Source organism: Pan troglodytes, chromosome 5, assembly GCF_028858775.2.
Source record: "Pan troglodytes isolate AG18354 chromosome 5, NHGRI_mPanTro3-v2.0_pri, whole genome shotgun sequence".
Lineage (NCBI taxonomy): Eukaryota > Metazoa > Chordata > Mammalia > Primates > Hominidae > Pan > Pan troglodytes.
The window spans coordinates 134,299,394-134,320,995 of NC_072403.2; the positions used below are offsets into that span (position 1 = coordinate 134,299,394).

At 37.7% G+C, this 21,602-nt stretch overlaps 1 protein-coding gene across 3 annotated transcripts in view; it reads left to right on the plus strand.

The window, feature by feature from the left end:
- The window catches only part of HSF2 (heat shock transcription factor 2), a 33,474-nt gene extending 21,148 nt beyond the window's left edge, over positions 1-12,326 (plus strand). The window contains exons 8-13 of one of the 3 annotated variants that reach the window (XM_016956240.3): positions 1,524-1,672; positions 2,093-2,332; positions 2,960-3,065; positions 7,266-7,319; positions 10,796-10,880; positions 11,291-12,326. In XM_016956240.3, the coding sequence (XP_016811729.1) occupies positions 1,524-1,672; positions 2,093-2,332; positions 2,960-3,065; positions 7,266-7,319; positions 10,796-10,880; positions 11,291-11,586 (930 nt within the window). In that variant the 3' untranslated portion in view covers positions 11,587-12,326. Of the gene's footprint in view, positions 1-1,523; positions 1,673-2,092; positions 2,333-2,959; positions 3,066-7,265; positions 7,320-10,795; positions 10,881-11,238 lie in introns of all 3 variants that reach the window. The other 2 variants (XM_016956242.4, XM_016956241.3) reach the window with 2 other exon arrangements.
- Positions 12,327-21,602: the final 9,276 nt, after the last annotated feature.

Genomic DNA, 21,602 nt, shown 5'->3' on the forward strand with positions numbered 1-21,602 from the left:
CATTTTATAGTGTGGCTTTTTTTTTAACTTGATGTTGCTTTTGAGATTTATTAAACATAGCGATTTAGTTTATTCATTTCTTTTTTTTTTTTTTTTTTTTTTTTGAGATGGGGTTTCACTCTGTCACCCAGCCTGGAGTGCAGTGGTATGATCTTGGCTCACTGCAGCCTCCACCTCCTGGGCCCAAGCAATTCTCCTGCCTCAGTCTCCTGAGTAGCTGGGACTACAGGTGTGTGCCACCACACTTGGATAATTTTTGTATTTTTTGTAGTGATGGATTTTCATCATGTCACCTTTGCTGGTCTCGAACTCCCAGACTCAAGCCATCTGCCTGCCTCAGCCTCCCAAAGTTTTGGGATTGCAGGCATGAGCCACTGCACCTGGCTTACTCATTTCAATATTATATATTAATTGAATATTTTGAAAATGTAATTATTATAATTTAATGTGATTATATATTCTTACATTGGTTATTTTATTTTCAACTTTTTTTTATTAATGTGCACCAACTAGAGTGCTTTTTACTCCAGCAATTTAAATTTTTACCTTCATTTTGTCACAGGCTTTCTGGATAATTTGTCAGATTTCTATCCAGTGGCAAATTAGTCCAGTTCAAAGTCCAGATCTTTTTTATTATCTTTTTGTTACTACTTTCAAACTTCAGAATTCAAAATAGTTCTTTAGATTTATTATTAAAGTAATAAGATTTTTGTTCTTGGACAATCAAACTTAACCTCACATCTGATTTCTTTTCCCTCTACTGTTAGAAAATAATCAAGCATACCTATTTTGTTTTTAGGATTGAAGGCTCATGTAAGTGGATGAAGATTTTTATATTTTTAACTGGGTTTATATATTTTAAAGTACTTCACATCCTTTGCCTCTTTATTATCTAGTATTGGAATTTATAGTTTTTTGCATTTTAATAATGACTTTAGTTTGCTTTACAGGATTGAACTTAGTTTGATTATACAGCTGTAGCCTGAATATATCTGTAGCTTAAGTTTAAAAAAAAATCATTGCTAAAAAGCCAAGCTAACATGTAACTGAGAGAGGTGAAGTGTGTTTTTTTCTCTTAGTGAAGGTATTTAATGAATAAGAATAAAACACATTTCAAAACAGAGCATCTTGAACTGAAACAATATCCCTATCAGCACGGTGGCTGTCTGGTTGTGCTTGAAATTTCTAGTGAAGTCCTAAGACTTTTTTACTCTTTAGGCATAAAAAATACTTTAAAATTTGAAGATCTTTCCATAGAAACATTTTTAGGGGTGTCATCTTCAGGGTCCCTTACAGTAAAAGAAGTAGTAAAGTGTAGAATGCAGTTAATATACCTCATACCTCTGTGAATTGGTGCTGCTAGTACCAATTAGTATGTAAGTTCCGTAAGAGCAGAGAACATACCTGTTTTGCATACCCCGAGATTCAGTAAATAGTAGTTGCCCAGTTATTTTGTAGATGATATCTTGTTTGGTAGTCAATGATTTTGATTTTTAGATATATTTTTCTCTCTGAATTTTTAGGTTCCACACAGTAGGACTGAAGGTTTAAAGCCAAGGGAGAGGATTTCAGATGACATCATTATTTATGATGTTACTGATGATAATGCAGATGAAGAAAATATCCCAGTTATTCCAGAAACTAATGAGGATGTTATATCTGATCCCTCCAAGTAAGGAGTTTGTGAGATAAAATGTATGAAAATATTGATTACTTTTCTTATTACAGAGCAAAATTCAAAACTACTTTGTTCTTTGAAAAACTAATAATCTTTCTCACATTTGGATTATTAAACTTGATAATTAAGCTAAATTATTCAACCAGATAAAACCTCACCTCCTCTTCCTCTCAAAGGAGGTATACTGAAAACTAATTGATTTTTAATTTTTATTTTGGAGTTAAGCACTTCTCATTCAATCTTTGTGGTCTTCTATACTATGAAGTACCAATATTGTGATTAAGCTGCTCGCTCAAGAAATTTAAGCCTTTCGGTGTGTGGTACGGGGAGAGAGTTTCCATTTAGAATGAATGGATAGTATGAACTTATTAAATTTGAAAATGTAATAGGTTCCTTCTTTTATTGCTGATTTAGCTGTAGCCAGTACCCTGATATTGTCATCGTTGAAGATGACAATGAAGATGAGTATGCACCTGTCATTCAGAGTGGAGAGCAGAATGAACCAGCCAGAGAATCCCTAAGTTCAGGCAGTGATGGCAGCAGCCCTCTCATGTCTAGTGCTGTCCAGCTAAATGGCTCATCCAGTCTGACCTCAGAAGATCCAGTGACCATGATGGATTCCATTTTGAATGATAACATCAATCTTTTGGGAAAGTGAGTGCTCATCTAGATGTTGTCTAAAATTATTTGCTTTCTTTGTTCACTTCACATGTTCTATTTCTCTTTGAGTAATCCTCCTTTCAGATGATGAACCCACATAGTCCACCTTTCTCTGTTTTGGTCAGTGTTGAGTTCTGTAATGAATGGGATTTAATCATCCCAAGAATAGTCTTGGTATTTTCCTGGTAGTTTCTCAGATTCCTTTGATGATATACTTCCTTTGAGTGTACATACAGTGTTTGTGATTATATATATTTGTGTATCCAAACTACAGAATAATGTAATTTCTAGTAAGGTACTTATAACAAAGAAAACTTAATAGTTAGTAATAATCAGTAATGAGATTAAACATTTTATATAGTATAGAGGAAAAAGGTAAATCAGACTGTTCTGCAGGGTGTGTTTTTCTGTAAATACTATAGTTTTCTGTAAAGACTATGAATTTTCAGTTAACCAGATTTTCAAGAATTCCTACTCTAGAATAAGATCTCTTAAGATTAAGAACCGGTAAGGATGCAGCAGCTGCTAGAAATATCTTGCCTAGCCAAGTTGTAATGGTGATTTTTAAACATAAAAACAAGGATATCTAATATTTGATTAAAAAAATTTTTTTTTCCTTAGGGTTGAGCTGTTGGATTATCTTGACAGTATTGACTGCAGTTTAGAGGACTTCCAGGCCATGCTATCAGGAAGACAATTTAGCATAGACCCAGATCTCCTGGTTGATGTAGGTACTTTGGGTAATCTTTGCTATACTGGTAGTTTGTGTGTTTATGTATATTATTTAAAAACCAGTACATCATTTTGTTTTGTATTCTACAGGTTGTTTTTGCATTTCTTTTTTAAATTAATAATTTTGTTTATCAGAAAGAATGAAAAAATAGGTTTGGGACATTGAAGGAGTGTGATTACCACCTGCCTTGGAGTAGCAATTGAACTAATTTCCCTGTGAGAACATATCAGATCTTTTCAGCAGTACTGTTAAGTTCATGTCTTGTCTGGACTTGTTGCTCTTTTTTGTTTTGCTCTAGAATGAATTGTCAGTAAATAGAAATTTGTGGAAATTAGTAATAGAGGTACTTAGCTAGGAAATAGCATGGAGACACCTTTTAATACTTTGGGGATTAACATTTTTTACTGAAATATGTTTTAATATATTTGCCTTATTTTTTACATTGTTATATTTTGAGTCACAAGGTTCCCCTGCTCCAGTCCCCACCACCATCCCTATGAAGTTGACTTCAGTATTGACTGGACTGAGAATTCTTATCTACCGTTTCTGCCACTAACCACCTTTCTTACTCTATTCTCTCTTGTTCCTGCTATTCCTCCCTTCTTTATCTAAAGCTTCCTACGTGGTCTGGTCGCGCTCAGATGAATCTTGTTCTGTCTCCTATTTCCATTTTCTGTTGTGAACAATTTTCTCTCTTTATCCTGGAAAATTTTGTTGTCTTTTTTCTGTGTTTCTTTCCTTACATTGCAGCTTCTCTTACCCTTTTAAAAGCTTCTCAGGCTAAACAAGAATTAGTTCTTTCTGCTCTTCAATCTTATTTCAAGTTCATTAATTTACTGCATTACTCCTCTGCTTCTCACCAGTCCTTGTCAGTGCCCCAAGGACTTGTTCTTACTAAATCGTTAGCACCTCACAGAGGGGATTTTACTTTCTTTGAAGATTTCTTTTCCATTTTGACCTGTGTTTCTATCTTATGAATATGTGTTAATTTGAATTTTGTATCCATGTTGATAACCTACTTCAACTTAGCGGTAACCTGACAGTGTTTTTTGATCCTATCAGCCTTTCTCCCTTCTTTAGATCCAGAGACCTTTCAAAATATTTTTCCTTTAGATCACCAAGAACGAAATAAAATTCTATAATTCTGGCCATGTTCAAATCCTTACAGTCTTCAGCTAGGTCATTTTAATTCAACTTTAAAACATTTGCCACATTTATTTGCCCTAAAGACCTTATCCAGTCAACAACCCCTTATTCACAGAGGATAATTAACTATACTCTCTCTTTCTCTCATAAGTAATGACTCTTTTTCCAATCTTGTATCCCTTCTTCTTAGAAGTAATTCCTTAAACCAATGTGTACCCCTATCCTTTGCCTCTGTATTTGTCTCCTCTATCCTTGATCTTTCCCGTAGTTAGAGATCTGCTCCATCTTAAAAAACAACCATTTTGACATCTTGCTTTGTTCATCTACCATTCTGCTTCTCTAACTCCTTTACTACAAAACTTTAGAAACGAGCGGCTGTATTTACCTCTTTTTTACTCTATTTTGTCTGAAGCTTTGTATTGTGTTGCTTATTAACTCAAACTCTGCACTGCCTGTGTTGTCTTTGTTTTTTCCATTGTAAGTACGCTGTGTGTGATTTTTCTTTTCTTTTTGCTGTATTAGTCCATTGGGCTAGTGGAAAGTTTGTTTTGAATCAGACAAATTTGGGTTCTGTTATAGGCTCATGTTACTTACTAGCTATGTTACTAACCTTTGAAAAGTTATTCTCTCTCGCCTAGTTTCTCCATTTGTTAAATGTTGCTAATGTCTAACATGAAGGGCTGTTGGCAAGAATTAGAAATAATTAACACTATTATTAACATTATTGGGCATTCTGTACGATAGAACTTTTATTGTTGATTTTAGAGGTGCTGTACTTTTTTGTTCTCTCCCTGTCTCCCTAATCTTCTCTGTTTTATCTAAGAGCTTTTCTTTTTTCTACTATCTTCTACTTAAGGGCATCCCCTAATGCACCCAATCTTTCAGCCTCTTTTACTTTTTCTATCTCTCTTCTTTTTCCGTTCTTACTCTGTGAAGAGATTTTGGCTTGTAAGATTGCTTTCAAATGTGTATATCCAGCTCTTAACATTTTTCTAAAGTAAACTGGACTTGAATTCTAATTCCGTGACTTTGGGATCATCAGTTAGCTCTTACCTCAGATTACTTGATTTAACAATAAACTTCTTTATTCTCTGTATTAGTTACATTTTACAGCTTTCTGATTTTCTGTAGTGGTATTACTTCTATTTACTTAGGAGGATAGTTATCATAGAATCACCTTGAATTCTCTTTCTCTCATCATTCACTAAATCCAGTTTTCTAAAATAGCATTCACAAGCCATCCCTATATTCTGTTTTCACTATTGCTTTTCTCATCCAAGACCCTCATTATTTTATCCTTGAATTATGCTGTATTGTCATAAATAAAAAGTCCACCTATGCTGCTTTGTTCTCTGAGATGACAAAAATGGTAAGAATGTGAATAAGTGTGCTGAAAAGTTTACAGCTTCTCTCTGAAGAGTTCAGTACCAGTACTGGTAACCCAGAATGGGGTCACAGCAGGAGAGGCCTGGCCTTAGAATTCAACCAGCTGTGTCAGCTTATATATGATCTACTTTTTCTACCATTTGTCTCCTGGGAATACATGTAGGATATCCCTGAGTTAGTGGGTAGGGGTTGCTGGGCAAAGAGGAGAATAGAGGAGCTTACAGTGCTGGTCCTCCTCAGATGCCACTCTCTGTAGGGACAAAATTTGGGTTAGGCTTCTTAGGCAGTGATAAGCTAAACTGGCAGAGATTGATTATCATGAGTCACTATCTACTCTCAAGGATCTGAGCTTTCTTCCTTTTCTGAGGTTAGTAGTTGGTAAGAAAGGAGAAGGAAATAAAAAGGCAAAGCCAGGGAATTTTATAGGACTACCATGAATATGGAACTTTAAAGAGAAGAATCAGTGTCTAGAGAGAATGGAGGAAGAATCTGCCTGTGGCTTTTTTGCACCTCATTCTATCCTGTGAACCATTTGGTGTGTTCATTCTCATAAAAGGCTGACTCAGTGAGTGCATTTCATCATTCAGGCCATTCCCAAGGCTCTTATTGCTGACAGGATGTGGCCTCTACTTTTCGAACCTATGTATATAACTTATTCAACTTAGAACTTCTGTGTTATTTCTATTTCTGGAACATATCCTACCTTCTTTGTTGATGCCGCTAGTATTATACCCGTGTGTTCTTCCCCTAGTCTTCTCCTTTCCAAGTTCTAACCTAATATTCTCCAGGTACTGATATATATCACATAGTTTTATCAGCCCTTTTATTTCATTATGTATGTTTCTGTGTGCGCTTTCATCCCTTCCCATTGTCTTAACTCCTTAGTGCTTTTGAGCGCCACCATCTTCTGTTAAAATACTGGATTATATCTGAACATGTGTTGCTATTCGATGTTGGTCTTACCTTGTCCTTTAGATTGTAAGCTCCTAGAGAGCAGGAATGATGTCTTTATGATGTCAGTTATTTGTTAAAGATACTCAGTAAATTTCTATGGAATGAATGACTTTAAAGCTTATGACTTATAGTTACATCTGTGAACTGGCTGGACTGAGGAGTGCAGTAAGCAGTGATCTTAGCACTTAAAATTTTCCTTGCGAGGTGTGGTGAAAAGAACCAACAAGTAGATATGCCATCTGTCAGAGGGCTTCACTTGAGGCATAGTTTAGGAGCCACTGTCATAGAGCAGATTCTGTAAATTTTTTACCTAACCAGGTATTCAGTGAAGGCTCAGTGTCAGGGCAGAGGTCTCAACCCTGCACACCACTTAAGGCCAAAGACATTTAGAGAAAAAAAATAAAGGAAATGAAATTGAATGATAAATAATGAAGAAGGGAGGAGGTGAAAACCACTATTTGTCTCAAGTGATTTACCCCAATGTTTTTTAGAGAAAAACATGAAATTTTATCTAATGCATGGGCTAGCTTGTTCTGCTTTTGTTTGTTTTTCTTTCTGCTTTTCTCTTTCAAACTTGTTTAACTGTGTAGAAGCTTCCTAGTGCAGGGGCTACATCTCTTCACCCAACATGGCTGTATAAAAATTTTGAACACACAATTATTTTAAATTATTTTTTAAACTTATCATCTTTCTTGTTTGGTCTTTCAGCTTTTCACTAGTTCTGTGCAGATGAATCCCACAGATTACATCAATAATACAAAAGTAAGTTTTAATTCATGTTGCTCAGGACCCATAGCTATAAAAATCTACAAAAATGTCCTAATAAGTAGAGAGCAATGTCACTCCCAGCCACAAAAAGCATTTTATATTCTTACCCAGTATGTGTGATCAAGATAATAAAATTCTAGTTGAAAAATTAGCTTTTGGTTATGTGGTGAACTATTACCCACTTTTGGCACTTGTGGGATTAACTACCAGTATGAAATTGACTTCTTTTGGTGCTGGGAGATCACCTGACTAAACTTGGTATATTGAAACCAATAACTAAAATATGATTTCTTCATGTTTTATGGGCAGCATTTTACATTCTTATTTTTCCTATTCTCAACTTTTTTATTAAAAAGTTATAGTACCCATATTTTTTGTGAGTTCTATCATTAGCATACAGTAAAAATTCGGGAATTCTTATTTATTGCAGAAAAGGGAAGTTGAAACGTATGGATATTTGACTTTTTTTAAGTAATAAGGATTTTTTTTTTGACATATAGGAACTGCACTTGGGCTTAGCAAGTGTTGACAAGAGATTCTGTGGAACTTGTTTTTAATGAGTAGTAAGGACAATTTGAAGTTATTAGAGCAGGTGTTTTATATCATTGTATTTTATATAACTTATTGTCATGAATAGGTATACACTCCCTTTATCTTTTATTTGTACCAAATTGTTTAGTAAGCCTTGTTAAAGGTAAATCAAGTCCAGATTCCAGATTAGTGAAGCCAGAATTTTATTTTGATTCTTTTTCTTTATAGTCCAAAAATGAGCACATCTCAAATAAATATAAGTGATTAGGGTGAGGGGTGGAATTTATACGATTATTGTCATGTGTAAGCCTGACCAGACTGTCTATATTTTCAAAGTTACATTGTGGATAACTTAGAGCTTAAAAAATTTGTGGGTTTGTGAACTAGGAAGTTGATTATACATTCAGTATTCAGATAATTTATATTGGAGGTTGGCATACTTTCTCCATAAAGGGGCAGCTAGTAAATACTTTTGATTTTTCAGGCCATATGTTCTCTGTCATAACTATGCAGTTCTGCAGTTGTAATGTGAAAGCAGATACAGACAATATGTAAAAGAATGTATGGTTGTGTTGCAAAAAAACTTCATTTACAGACAGGCAGCATGCTGAATTTGGCATATGGACCATAAGTTTACCTGGATTTATATTACAAGATTTTATGTAACATGCTCTGTGTTTCAGTAAATATATTACTGAATGTTATTCTCATGGACCGTTTAAGTTGAATGGACCCATATCATTTGTTCATGTAGTGAATGTGCTTTGTTGTTTATTTGCGACTGGACATTGAGTCCTTATTTGTGGATCATCATCTTATTCCTGAAACCAAGACCTTGATTATAGTTTTCAAAAACTATAAGCAGTTAAGCAACAAATTGCATTTTGCTCTACAATGCTGTAGAAAAATTACATTTGAGAGTGACTTTTCATTATAGTTCTGAATCTAGATTTTAATGTTTTCAAATAATTGGCACATCAGCTGTCCTTCCCTTGCTCATGACAGGTATTACATAACATGGATTACAACACTTTCCTAATAAATCAGATGCCTTATACTTCTCAGTACAGCAATCTTAATTGGCCACTATGAATGAATAAGAATTTGCATGGGAAATGAAATCTCATTCAGTATGATACTGGCTATGGGTTTGTCATAAATAGCTCTTACTGTTGTGAGATATGTTCCATCAATACCTAGTTTATTGGGTGTTTTTAGCATGAAAGAGTGTTGAGTTTTATTAAAGGCTTTTCTGCATCTGTTGAGATAATCATGTGGTTTTTGTCATTGGTTCTGTTTATGTGATGGATTACGTTTACTGATATGTGTATGTTGAACCAGCCTTACATCCCAGGGATGAAGCCGACTTGATGGTGATGGATAAGCTTTATGATGTGCTGCTGGATTCAGTTTGCCAGTATTTTATTGAGGATTTTCGCATTGATGTTTATCAGGGATATTGGCCTGAAATTTTCTTTTTTTGTTGTGTCTCTGCCAGGTTTTGGTATCAGGATGACGCTGGCCTCATAAAATGAGTTAGGGAGGAGTCCCTCTTTTTCTGTTGTTTGGAATAGTTTCAGAAGGAATGGTACCGCTCCTCTTTGTACCTCTGGTAGAATTCGGCTGTGAATCCGTCTGGTCCTGGCTTTTTTTGGTTGGTAGGCTATTAATTACTGCCTCAATTTCAGAACTTGTTATTGGTCTATTCAGAGATTTGACTTCTTCCTGGTTTAGTCTTGGGAGGGTGTATGTGTCCAGGAATTTATCCATTTCTTCTGGATTTTCTAGTTTATTTGTGTAGAGGTGTTTATAGTATTCTCTGATGGTAGTTTGTATTTCTGTGGGATCAGTGGTGATATCCTCTTTATCATTTTTTATTGTGTCTATTTGAAATCCGTTTGTTATCAGGTTCTCATGTTTTAGAATAACGGTGACATCTTTGGAAAATACCTATTTTAGGAAGCCTAAAAATAAAGATGGTATTATTTCATTAATGTTTATATATTTATTGTGAATGCTAAGTGATGAAATATTTTTATGTACACTTTTGGAAAGGTTTCGTAGTTTTTATTATATCTTGGAGCCCTTATTTTCTCTTAAATCCTAAAACTTACACAGCTTCGTTTTATGTTAAATATCAGGGGAATTACTGGAATTAGTTTACAGTTGGTTACACCATATATATTTAGCCAGCGTGTAGATCTGGGACTTGCAGATGTCTGGGACTTACAGGAAAAATTAAGAACCTCTGCACCTCAGAGTTTGAACATCATTGAAAGGAGCACTGAAGAAATTAACAACGGTAAAGATATAATTTCCCTACCACAGTCAGATGTGAGGAGAGAAGAAAGTGGTTCAAAGAAGCAATTTAAATGACAGAAAAGAACTGACAGAGCTACAGAAAGGACAAGAAGAAACACCACCTCAACTTTGAGGCTTCTAAATAGTGATAAATAGTTTTAAGGATGTCATTATGTCATCCTGAGCTACTCTAAATATGTTCACTTATGCTAAATATTCTGTTTATGAGTGAAATGTATAATACATTTTTTAAATCAAAACTACTTAAAATGAATATAATTGCTTAGTTAATTATCTCTCAATTAACATTTTGAAACCAGTCATCTTTGATTCGTTCTGATCTTTTACTCGTGACAAATTCTATCTGTTCTGCTGCTGAAATCCCCCTTCATTTCATACTTAATATAGAACATCTTAATTCAGGTTCTTTGTTTTATCCCCTCAGTGACAGCAATAGTTCCTTAACCAGTCTTGTTATCTCTGCTCAGATCTCTCTCGGTAGCCCATTTTTCCTGATGTTTCCCCATCTCATATATTTCAGATAATATACCAGTATTTACATATTGTATCAATTTTTCATTTTTTTCAGAAACATAAAATATGAAACAAGTACTTATATATATATTTTTTTCTTTTAGTCTGAGAATAAAGGATTAGAAACTACCAAGAACAATGTAGTTCAGCCAGTTTCGGAAGAGGGAAGAAAATCTAAATCCAAACCAGGTAGGTATAAATATAGTATTCAGTCTCTGTAGGTTTTTTTAATCCTATGCAGAAACAAGTGCAAGCCGAGGGTAGTCTTAATTGAATATGCTGGCTTTAGTTCTGTGAATAGTGTGTCGAGGTTCTAGTATATAGAGAAAGTTGAATTGGTGAGGTAACAATTCTTTAAGTTTTTTTTTTTTTTCCTATTTAACTTTAGGAAACTAAAGACCCCTCATTTCTTAATTGTTGAATAAGAGCTATCGACTTGCACATTTTAAAATTTATTGACATAGTGTATCATGTCATTTCTTGTTTGGCTATATGAGAGTAGTAATTGCCTATGTGTACATCTTTGTTTTCATTTTTTTCCCCTCAGCTTGAACTCAGTATAAGCTGGTGATAAAAGAGTGTTTTTCTGATCTTTATAGATAAGCAGCTTATCCAGTATACTGCCTTTCCACTTCTTGCATTCCTCGATGGGAACCCTGCTTCTTCTGTTGAACAGGCGAGTACAACAGCATCATCAGAAGTTTTGTCCTCTGTAGATAAACCCATAGAAGTTGATGAGCTTCTGGATAGCAGCCTAGACCCAGAACCAACCCAAAGTAAGCTTGTTCGCCTGGAGCCATTGACTGAAGCTGAAGCTAGTGAAGCTACACTGTTTTATTTATGTGAACTTGCTCCTGCACCTCTGGATAGTGATATGCCACTTTTAGATAGCTAAATCCCCAGGAAGTGGACTTTACATGTATATATTCATCAAAATGATGAACTATTTATTTTAAAGTATCATTTGGTACTTTTTTTGTAAATTGCTTTGTTTTGTTTAATCAGATACTGTGGAATAAAAGCACCTTTTGCTTTTCTCACTAACCACACACTCTTGCAGAGCTTTCAGATGTTACTCAGCTGCATAGTTACGCAGATGTAATGCACATTATTGGCGTATCTTTAAGTTGGATTCAAATGGCCATTTTTCTCCAATTTTGGTAAATTGGATATCTTTTTTTTACAAATACGACCATTAACCTCAGTTAAATTTTTGTTTGTTTTCCTGTTTGATGCTGTCTATTTGCATTGAGTGTAAGTCATTTGAACTAATGGTATAACTCCTAAAGCTTTCTCTGCTCCAGTTATTTTTATTAAATATTTTTCACTTGGCTTATTTTTAAAACTGGGAACATAAAGTGCCTGTATCTTGTAAAACTTCATTTGTTTCTTTTGGTTCAGAGAAGTTCATTTATGTTCAGAGACGTTTATTCATGTTCAACAGGAAAGACAAAGTGTACGTGAATGCTCACTGTCTGATAGGGTTCCAGCTCCATATATATAGAAAGATCGGGGGTGGGATGGGATGGAGTGAGCCCCATCCAGTTAGTTGGACTAGTTTTAAATAAAGGTTTTCCGGTTTGTGTTTTTTTGAACCATACTGTTTAGTAAAATAAATACAATGAATGTTGAGTACTAGTGACTGTTATGTGTCTTCTTTAGAGGTGACACTCACATGAAACAATTTTTTCTTCTCATAGGAAGCAGTAGCTTTAAACTGTCTGTGGTTCATTATTCTCAATATGAATCATACCAAGATATTTGTGCCTCATCTCGAAAATATATTGTATATTGCAACAGGGGAGAAATATAATCTCTAAATTTAATGTATTTTCAAGTTCTTTGTTTAAAAATTATACTGGGTTGCTTTCTATGTTTCTAATAAAAAAGTGAGAGAATTATGCCTCTCATTGTCCCAAATAGTGTAAGAATATTATCACTGGATGTCTGGAGAGAAGAAAAGAGAAATAGTCAAATCACCTCTTTCCTTTGAAACAGTTGCCCAAGAGAATTATGGAGACTTAATGCAAGGCCAGGGCACTTTATCATGTGAAGAATTTCACCTTTGGGCAAAGGGCTGGAAGCAGTACCATTAATATTGTATAGGGCTATTTAATGAGGAGTTTCAAGGCAGGTTTTCCTATTGGCCATATTCTGTCAGTGTCTTAGAATTTCTTTTATTATGATGTAAAGATTCAAAGTAAGGGCTAGCACAGAAGAATAGGAAAATTCCCTTAGGAGAGTTTTAGTTAGATCCTAAAATACTTGGCTCTGATGGTGGGATCTTGGTGAATTAATCCAAGACCCTACAACAGTACTCTGCGTGAGCTGAAGAGGTTATGTTTCTAAGGGTGATAAGAAGAGTTTAGAAACTGAGAGGAGAAAACCTTAAAAGACTTTTCTTCATTCCTTTCTCATTGTGAAATACAGTCAAGTTTCTTCTTCTTGGGGGCATTTTGGAACTCTAGAAGCACTTAAAAAATAATTTTGAAAAACTTGATTACGACCCTGGTACTTTTAAAGTTGACATTTAAGATTTTTCATCTTAAGTTTAAATAGTTGGAAGGAATTTAGGATATAGTTAATATTGCTGTTTTAAAACATAATTGTTATATGTTTCTTTAACATTTACCTAAAGGAATTTGAATGCCATAGTGATTTGATCTCTATCATCCACTCTACTTCCTCCAAACAATTTTTTTTTTGAGACAGACTTTCACTCTGTCGCCCAGGGTAGAGAGCAGTGGCGTGATCTTGGCTCACTGCAACCTCTGCCTCCCAGATTCAAGCGATTCTCTTGCCTCAGCCTCTTGAGCAGCTGGGACTACAGTCATGTGCCAACACACCTGGCTAATTTTTTATTTTTAGTAGAGATGGGGTTTCACCATGTTGGCCAGGCCGGTCTTGAACTCCTGACCTCAGGTGATCTGCCTGCCTCGGCCTCCCAAAGTGCCGGGATTACACGCATGAGCCACCGTGCCCAGCTTCCTCCAAAGAATTTTATCCTGCTTTTTTATGTTTGAAAGTTAGACAATGATGATCTTTCGTGACACCTCTTTACATCTAAATTTGAGATTGTTTTCTATAACTGTAAGATTCTAGGCATTAAAAAACTTTCCCTCCAATTTTATACTGTATAACTACACAGTGGATTATATGGTAGAGACTTAACTGATTGCCAAACCGTTTCCTTTTCCTATCATGTGGCTAGATTATTTCCACCACTGCAGATGGGGTAGCCATGTAACTGAGTTTTAATCAGTAAAACAGGAGAAGTGATGTGTAGCACTTCCAGTTCTGGTGGTGTAACTTCCCCCATGCATTCCTCCCATGCCATTTACCCCTCCACTGGCTTGATGCAGAGTTGTATGTAGCTTTCAAATATACAATCAAGAAGGAAAAAAATGGCTTCTTGAATTACTGCTTAGAGGAGGGCCACCTATCAGTCCTGGATAACCATTTTACACTTCAGGTGAGGGGAAACAAACCTTTTTTCTGAGTTTTTGGGGGTTGATCTGTTATAGCTTGTAATGTTTACTACAATTATAGTCTAATTTTGATGATCTGTTAAACAAAAAGTTTTACCAAAAATATATCTTATAGTGGAATAAACAGCTCTTCCTGAGTTTTCATAATAAAAGTTAGTACCAATTTTATTCCTATTTTTGTTTTCACTGATGTTAAAATCCTGAGAATCTTTGTTTATAGTACAAAATGACAAGTAGATGAAAAAGCAGTTTTGTATAGTACTGTTAATTTTTTAATACCTTTAGAATTATGTACCAGAATTCTATCAATTGATGACTCAGTTGGATCATCTTTCAATTTTGTTGAAAGCAAAATATTAGAAACCAGCTAAATCACAAAAAAAGTTTTTTAACTCAGTGTCATCTCTTTCTCACCAATATTTTTAAATGTCCCTTTACCAATTGTCTGGAGATTTTTTTCCAAAGTGCATTGGTAAGATTCAGAATGGATAAGAGATATATCTTTGTTTTGTCAAGTATGAAAAGAATAATTTTTGTTCTGTTTTGTTTGAGATAGAGTTTTGCTCTGTTGCCCAGACAGGGATTACAATGGCGCAATCTCAGCTCACTGCAACCTCTGCCTCCCGGGTTCAAGCGATTCTCCTGCCTCAGCCTCTGGAGTAGCTGGGATTACATGCGTGCACCACTACGCCTGGCTAATTTTTTGTATTTTTAGTAGAGACAGGGTTTCACCATGTTGGCCAGGCTGGTCTCAAACTCCTGACCTCAGGTGATCTGCCCTCCTCGGCCTCCCAAAGTGCGGGGATTACAAGCATGAGCCACCGCACCTGGCCAGAATAATTGTTAAAAAGGATGATGCCGGCCGGGTGCAGTGGCTGACGTCTGTAATCCCAGCACTTTGGGAGGCCGAGGTGGGTGGATCACGAGGTCAGGAGATCAAGACCATCCTGGCTAACACGGTGAAACCCCGTCTCTGCTAAAAAATACAAAAAATTAGCCGGGCATGGTGGCGAGCGCCTGTAGTCCCAGCTACTCCGGAGGCTGAGGCAGGAGAATGGCGTGAACCCGGGAGACGGAGCTTGCTTGCAGTGAGCTGAGATCGCGCCACTGCACTCCAGCCTGGGTGATAGAGCCAGACTCTGTCTCAAAAAAAAAAAAAAAAAAAAAAAGGATGATGCCTTGTCCTGAGGCCTGAGGCACCATTTCAGCCAGATCAGTTTTAGGAAAGAACACACATAGGAATGAAAGATGTGGTTTCTTTAAAAAACAATCTAGCTTGTGTGTACCAGAGGAAGTCTGCCTGTACTATCTGGGAAACTAGTACCACAGTGTGAAGACAGGGTAGGGGGTACCCCTCATTATCCCACTTCCAGCTTTTTTTTTTTTGTCTTAGGGAGATAGAACTAGGACCATAAAAGCTTGCGAATTACAGACAGCTAAATGTTCTTTTAGGTTGTGTCAGTATGTGTTTGATTACAGATGGCATAATCAGGAATCTAGAGCTTGAGATGTGAGAAGAATGGTCTGCAGACTGGAAAAATACCGAAATGACATTCACTATGACTTAACGTATATAAAAGGTCACGTTCAAGACTTAGAGCCTAAACCTTCATTTCAAGCACACATGAAGTATTTTTCGAGAATCAATATAGCATAGTAGGTCATAAAGTAAGTCAACAAACTTCTAAGAATTGGTATCAAACAGACTAACCACAATGCAAATAAGCTAGAAACCAGAAGAACCATTTTGAGCTTCTTTAACATTTCTGGAAATTGGAAAAGAACTGCTAAACTTTGGGGCCAAACAAAAAATGTTGGAAATACTGATGTTAATGATTAAAAAAAAAAAGAAAAGTACATGCCCAGATTTATGAGATGCAGTTTAAGTGATATCTAGAGGGGAAATCTATTCTTAAGTGCCTTTTTAAGAAAGGAATAAAAACAAAATGAGCTGGACAAAAACCAAGTAAAATAAGCCAGAACTTGTTTGTTGAAAAAGCACTAAAACAAAATCTTTTGGTAAGATTGAGCAAGAAGACACAAATAGAGAATGGAAAAATGAAAATTTTATAAATGCAGTTGAAATTTGAAAATGTGAGGAGATTATGAACAATTCATTTGAAAACTGACAAAATAGACAAATTACTACGAGTATTTTACTCAAACTAATTGAAGATAGACATGTAATCCCACAGCTCCTAAATAGTTTCAGTAATTAAAAATTTCCCCCAAAGAAAAGCCTTTTATAGTAAGTTCCACTAACCTGTTCCATATGGTACCAATTCTTAATCTAACAGTTAACAGTTCATTCAAAATAATGGCAACAATGTATTTGATTTTGTACACATATATTTGTGTGTGTGTGTGTGTGTGTGTGTGTGTGTGTGTATAGTCGTCATACTTAGGGGTGCTTATATATAAGTGGAATGACAGCAATGATACATGGGATAGGAAAGAGAAATTAGGATTATTTTGTTACTATAAGGTACACTGCCCAAGAAGCAGTGTATTATTATTTGAAAGAGGGGTTGCATTATTTGTAAATCTATACTGCAAACACAAGGGCAACCACAAGAAAACCACGCTAGAAGAGAGAGAATAATAAAATGCCAAATTAACACCATCAAAGGCACAAAACGAATGGAAGACAAAAATAGGAATAAAGAACAAGGTTAACAAATAGAAAACAGTAACATTATGGTAGATGTTTATCCAAATATATAAATACTTTGAATGTCAAGGGTGTAAATGTACCAATTAAAAGATAGATTATTATATGGAAAAACTGGGCCAGTTTAAAAAAAAATTGTCAAAGCAGGATCAAAGAACAAAACCCAATTATATGTTGGTTACAAGCAACCCACTTGAAATGTAAAGAGACATACAAATTAAAGGGAGAAAAATATGCCAGGCTAACACTAACCAAAATGAAGAAATAGGTATATTATAGAATAGCAGACTATACAGCAAGAATTACTATCAGGGATAATGATGAAAGGGGTCCATTCTCCAAGAAGACATGACTATCCTTAACATGTATGCACCCAAGAACAGAGGATCAGGATACATGAGGCAAAAACTGATAGAACTGCAGGGAGAATGATATAGTTTGGAAGTTGACCCCTCTAACCCTCTTGTTGAATTGTAATTTCCAGTGCTGGAGGTGGAACCTGGTAGGAGGTGACTGCATCATTGGTGCAGATTTCTCATGAATGGTTTAGCCCCATCCACTTGATGCTGTCCTTGTGATGGTGTGTGCTCATGAGGTTTGCCTGTTTACAAGTATATGGCTTCTTCCTTCACTCTGTCTTACTCTTGACTCTCACTATGTGAGGCATCGGGTTCCTTTGCCTTCCACCATGATTGTAAGCTTTCTGAGGCCTCACCAGAAGCTGAGCAGATGCCTGGGACTGTGCTGCTTGTACAGCCTATAGAACCATAAGCCAATTAAGCCTCTTTATATATTACCCAGCCTCAGGTATTTTTTGCAATATAAGGATGGCCTGCCACAGAAAATTGGTACTGAGGAGTGGAGCATTGCTATATAGCTACTTGAAAAGCCAGAGTCTCTTACTTCCTCCAAACCACCACCCTAGTGCCCCAGCAAGGGTTCTTAACCAGGCTGAAATGGCTGAAATGACAGAAGTAGAATTCAGAATATGGATAGGAACAAAAATCATCGAGATTCAGGAGAAAAGTCAAAACCCAATCCAAGAAATCTAAGGATTACAATAAAATGATACAGAAGCTGATAGATGAAATGGGCATTATAAGAAAGAACCAAACTGATCTGATAGAGCTGAAAAAGACGCTACAAGAATTTCATAATGCAATCACGAGTATTACCAGCAGAATAGACCAAGCTGAGAAAAGAATCTCAGAGCTCAAAGATTGGCTCACTGAACTAACTCAAACAAAAAGAATGAACAAAACCTCCAAGAAATAGGGGATTATGTAAAGGAAACCAAAGGGGAAGAAAGCAAGCAACATGGAAAACATATTTCAGGATATTGTTCATGAAATTTCCCCAACCTCACTAGAACGGCCAACATTCAAACTGAGGAAATGCCCTGGGAGATACTTCACAAGAAGACCATACCTGAGGCACATAGGCATAAGATTTTCCAAGGTTGAAATGCAAGAAAAAATGTAAAAGCAGCCATAGAGAAGGGGCTGCCCAGCCTTGGGACACTGCTCAGCTCTAAAGGGCCCAAGTAAGGCATGGGCTGCCACTTGTGCAGGGCACAAGCCATAAGCCTTGGTGGCTAACACGTGTTGTTAAGCCTGCAGGTGTGGAGAGTGCAAGGGTGAAGGAGGTTTGGCAACCTCCACCTAGATTTCAGAGGATGTATGAGAAAGCCTGAGTAACCAGGCAGAGAAGCCTGCTGCAGGGATGGAGCCCTTACAGAGAACCTCTACTAAGCCAGTATGGAGGGGAAATGTGGGGTTGGAGGCCCAACAGAGTCCCCACTGGGGTACTCCTCAGAGAGCTGTGGGAAGGGGGCCACTGTCTTCCAGACCCCAAAATGGTTGATCCTCCAATAGCTTGCACTCTGTGCCTGGAAAAGCTGCAAGCACTAAACTCCAACCCTTTACCCTGCAAAGTCACAGAGGCAGAGCTTCCCAAGGCTTTGGGAGCCCACCCCTTATACCAATGTGCTCTTGTGAGGCACAAGGTAAGACATGGAGTCAAAGAAGGTTATTTGGGATATTTAAAAAGAGACTGCACTGCTGTATTTCAGACTTGGATGGGGCCTGCAGCCTCTTTCTTTTGGCTAATTTCTCTTGTTTGGAATGGTAATATTTATCCAATATCTGCACCCCCATTGTATCTTGGGAGTAAATACCTTGTTTGGATTTTAAAGGCTTATAGGTGGAAGATACCTGCCTTGTCTCAGAAGGCCTTTGTACTTTTGAATGATGCTGGAATTAGTTAAGATTTTTGGGAGAATACTGGCAGAGGATGATTGTATTTTGCAATGTGAGAATATGAGATTTGAGATGCTGGAGCAGAATGATACAGTTTGCATGTGGTCTCCTCTAAAACTCATGTTGAATTATAATCCCCAGTGTTGGAGGTAGGACATGGTGGGAGATAACTGGATCATTGGGGCAGATTTCTCATGAATGTTTTAGTGCCATCCACTTGGTGCTGTCCTTGTGATAGTGAGTTCTCACAATATCTAGATGCTTAAGTGTAGCATCTTGCCCCTCATTCTCTTCTGCTCTTGCTATGTGAGATGCCAGGTCCCCCGTTGGCTTCTGCCATCATTGCAAGTTACCTGAGGCCTCACCAGAAGCTGAGCAGATGCCTTGCACCATGCTTCTTGTACAACTTGCAGAATTGTGAACCAATTAAACCTTTTTACCTTATAAATTATCCAGTCGCAGGTATTTCTTTATAGCAAATTAGAGAATAGGTTAACACAGAAAAAGTTGAATTCACTATTATAGTTGGAGACTTCAACACTCCTCTATCAGAATGAAGAGATCCATCAAGCAGAAAATCAGGAAGTCAACAGAGAAAATTGATGAAACCAAAAGCTGGTTTTTGAAAGATTGATAAAATCAGTAAACCTCTGTCAAGCCAGACTGAAAGAGACAAAAATTAATATCAGAGATGAAAGAGGGGATATCACTGTAAATCCCATGGACGTAACAAAGGTAATAAAGGAGTATCACAAACAATTGTATGCCTACAAATTTGATAACCTACATGACGAAGTCCTTGAAACACACAACCTGCCAAAACTCACACCAGAAGAAATAGATACTCCAAATAACACCTGTATCTATTTTAAAAATTGAATCTATTGCCTTCCCAAACAGAAAATGCTAGACTGAGGTGGGTTCACTGGTGAATTCTAAAAACGATACCAATTCTGTAGAAACTCTTTCAGAAGGTAGAAGCAGAGGGAATTCTTCCCAACTCATTCTATGAGGCCTAAAACCAAAACCAGACAAAAATATCACAAGAAAACTACAAACCAGTGTCTTTAATTAACATAGATGTAAAAATCCTCAATAAAGTATTAGCAAATCCAATTCAACAGTGTATAAGAATTATACACCAGGATCAAGAGGGATTCATCCCAGATACGCAAGGCTGGTTCAAATATTGAAAATGAACTAATAGAATCTATCACATAAAGAAATTCAAGAAAAATCGTATGATCACATCAATAGATCCAGAAAAATATGACAAAATCCAAAACCCATTCATGATAAAAATTTTCCATAAACTAGACCAGGCGCAGTGGCTCATGCTTGTAATCCTAGCACTTCAGGAGGCTGAAGCAAGCAGATCACTTGAGGTCAGGAGTTCAAGACCAGCCTGGCCAACATGGTGAAACCCTGTCTCTACTAAAAATACAAAAAATTAGCTGGGCTTGGTGGCAGGCGCCTATAATCCCAGCTACTCGGGGGGCTGTGGCAGAATTGCTTGAACCCAGGAGGCGGAGGTTGCAGCGAGCCGAGATTGCGCCACTGCACTCCAGCCTGGGTGACAGAGTGAGACCCTGTCTCAAAAAAAAAAAAAAAAAGGCACTCCAGCCTGGGTAACAGAGCCAGACCCTATCTCAAAAAAAACTTCCAAAAACAGAGAAAGACTGTGTGGTAGATAGAGCTCCCTCTCCCCTCTCCCCTCTCCCCTCTCCCCTCTCCCCTCCCCCCTCCCCCCTCCCCCCTCCCCCCTCCCCCCTCTCCCCTCTCCCCTCTCCCCTCTCCCCTCTCCCCTCTCCCCTCTTTCCACGGTCTCCCTCTGATGTCGAGCCGAAGCTGGACGGTACTGCTGCCATCTCAGCTCACTGCAACCTCCCTGCCCGATTCTCCTGCCTCAGCCTGCCGAGTGCCTGCGATTGCAGGCGTGCGCCACCACGCCTGACTGGTTTTCGTATTTTTTTGGTGGAGACGGGGTTTCGATGTGTCGGCTGGGCTGGTCTCCAGCTCCTAACCGCGAGTGATCCGCCAGCCTTGGCCTCCCGAGGTGCCGGGATTGCAGACGGAGTCTCGTTAACTCAGTGCTCAATGGCGCCCAGGCTGGAGTGCAGTGGCGTGATCTCGGCTCGCTACAACCACCTCCCAGCCGCCTGCCTTGGCCTCCCTAAGTGCCGAGATTGCAGCCTCTGCCTGGCAGCCACCCCGTCTGGGAAGTGAGGAGCGTCTCCGCCTGACCGCCCATCGTCTGGGATGTGAGGAGCCCCTCTGCCTGGCTGCCCAGTCTGGAAAGTGAGGAGCATCTCTGCCCGGCCGCCATCCCATCTAGGAAGTGAGGAGCGCCTCTTCCCGGCTGCCATCACATCTGGGAAGTGAGGAGCGTCTCTGCCCGGCCGCCCATCGTCTGAGATGTGGGGAGCACCTCTGCCCTGCCGCCCCGTCCGGGATGTGAGGAGTGTCTCTGCCCGGCCGCCCTGTCTGAGAAGTG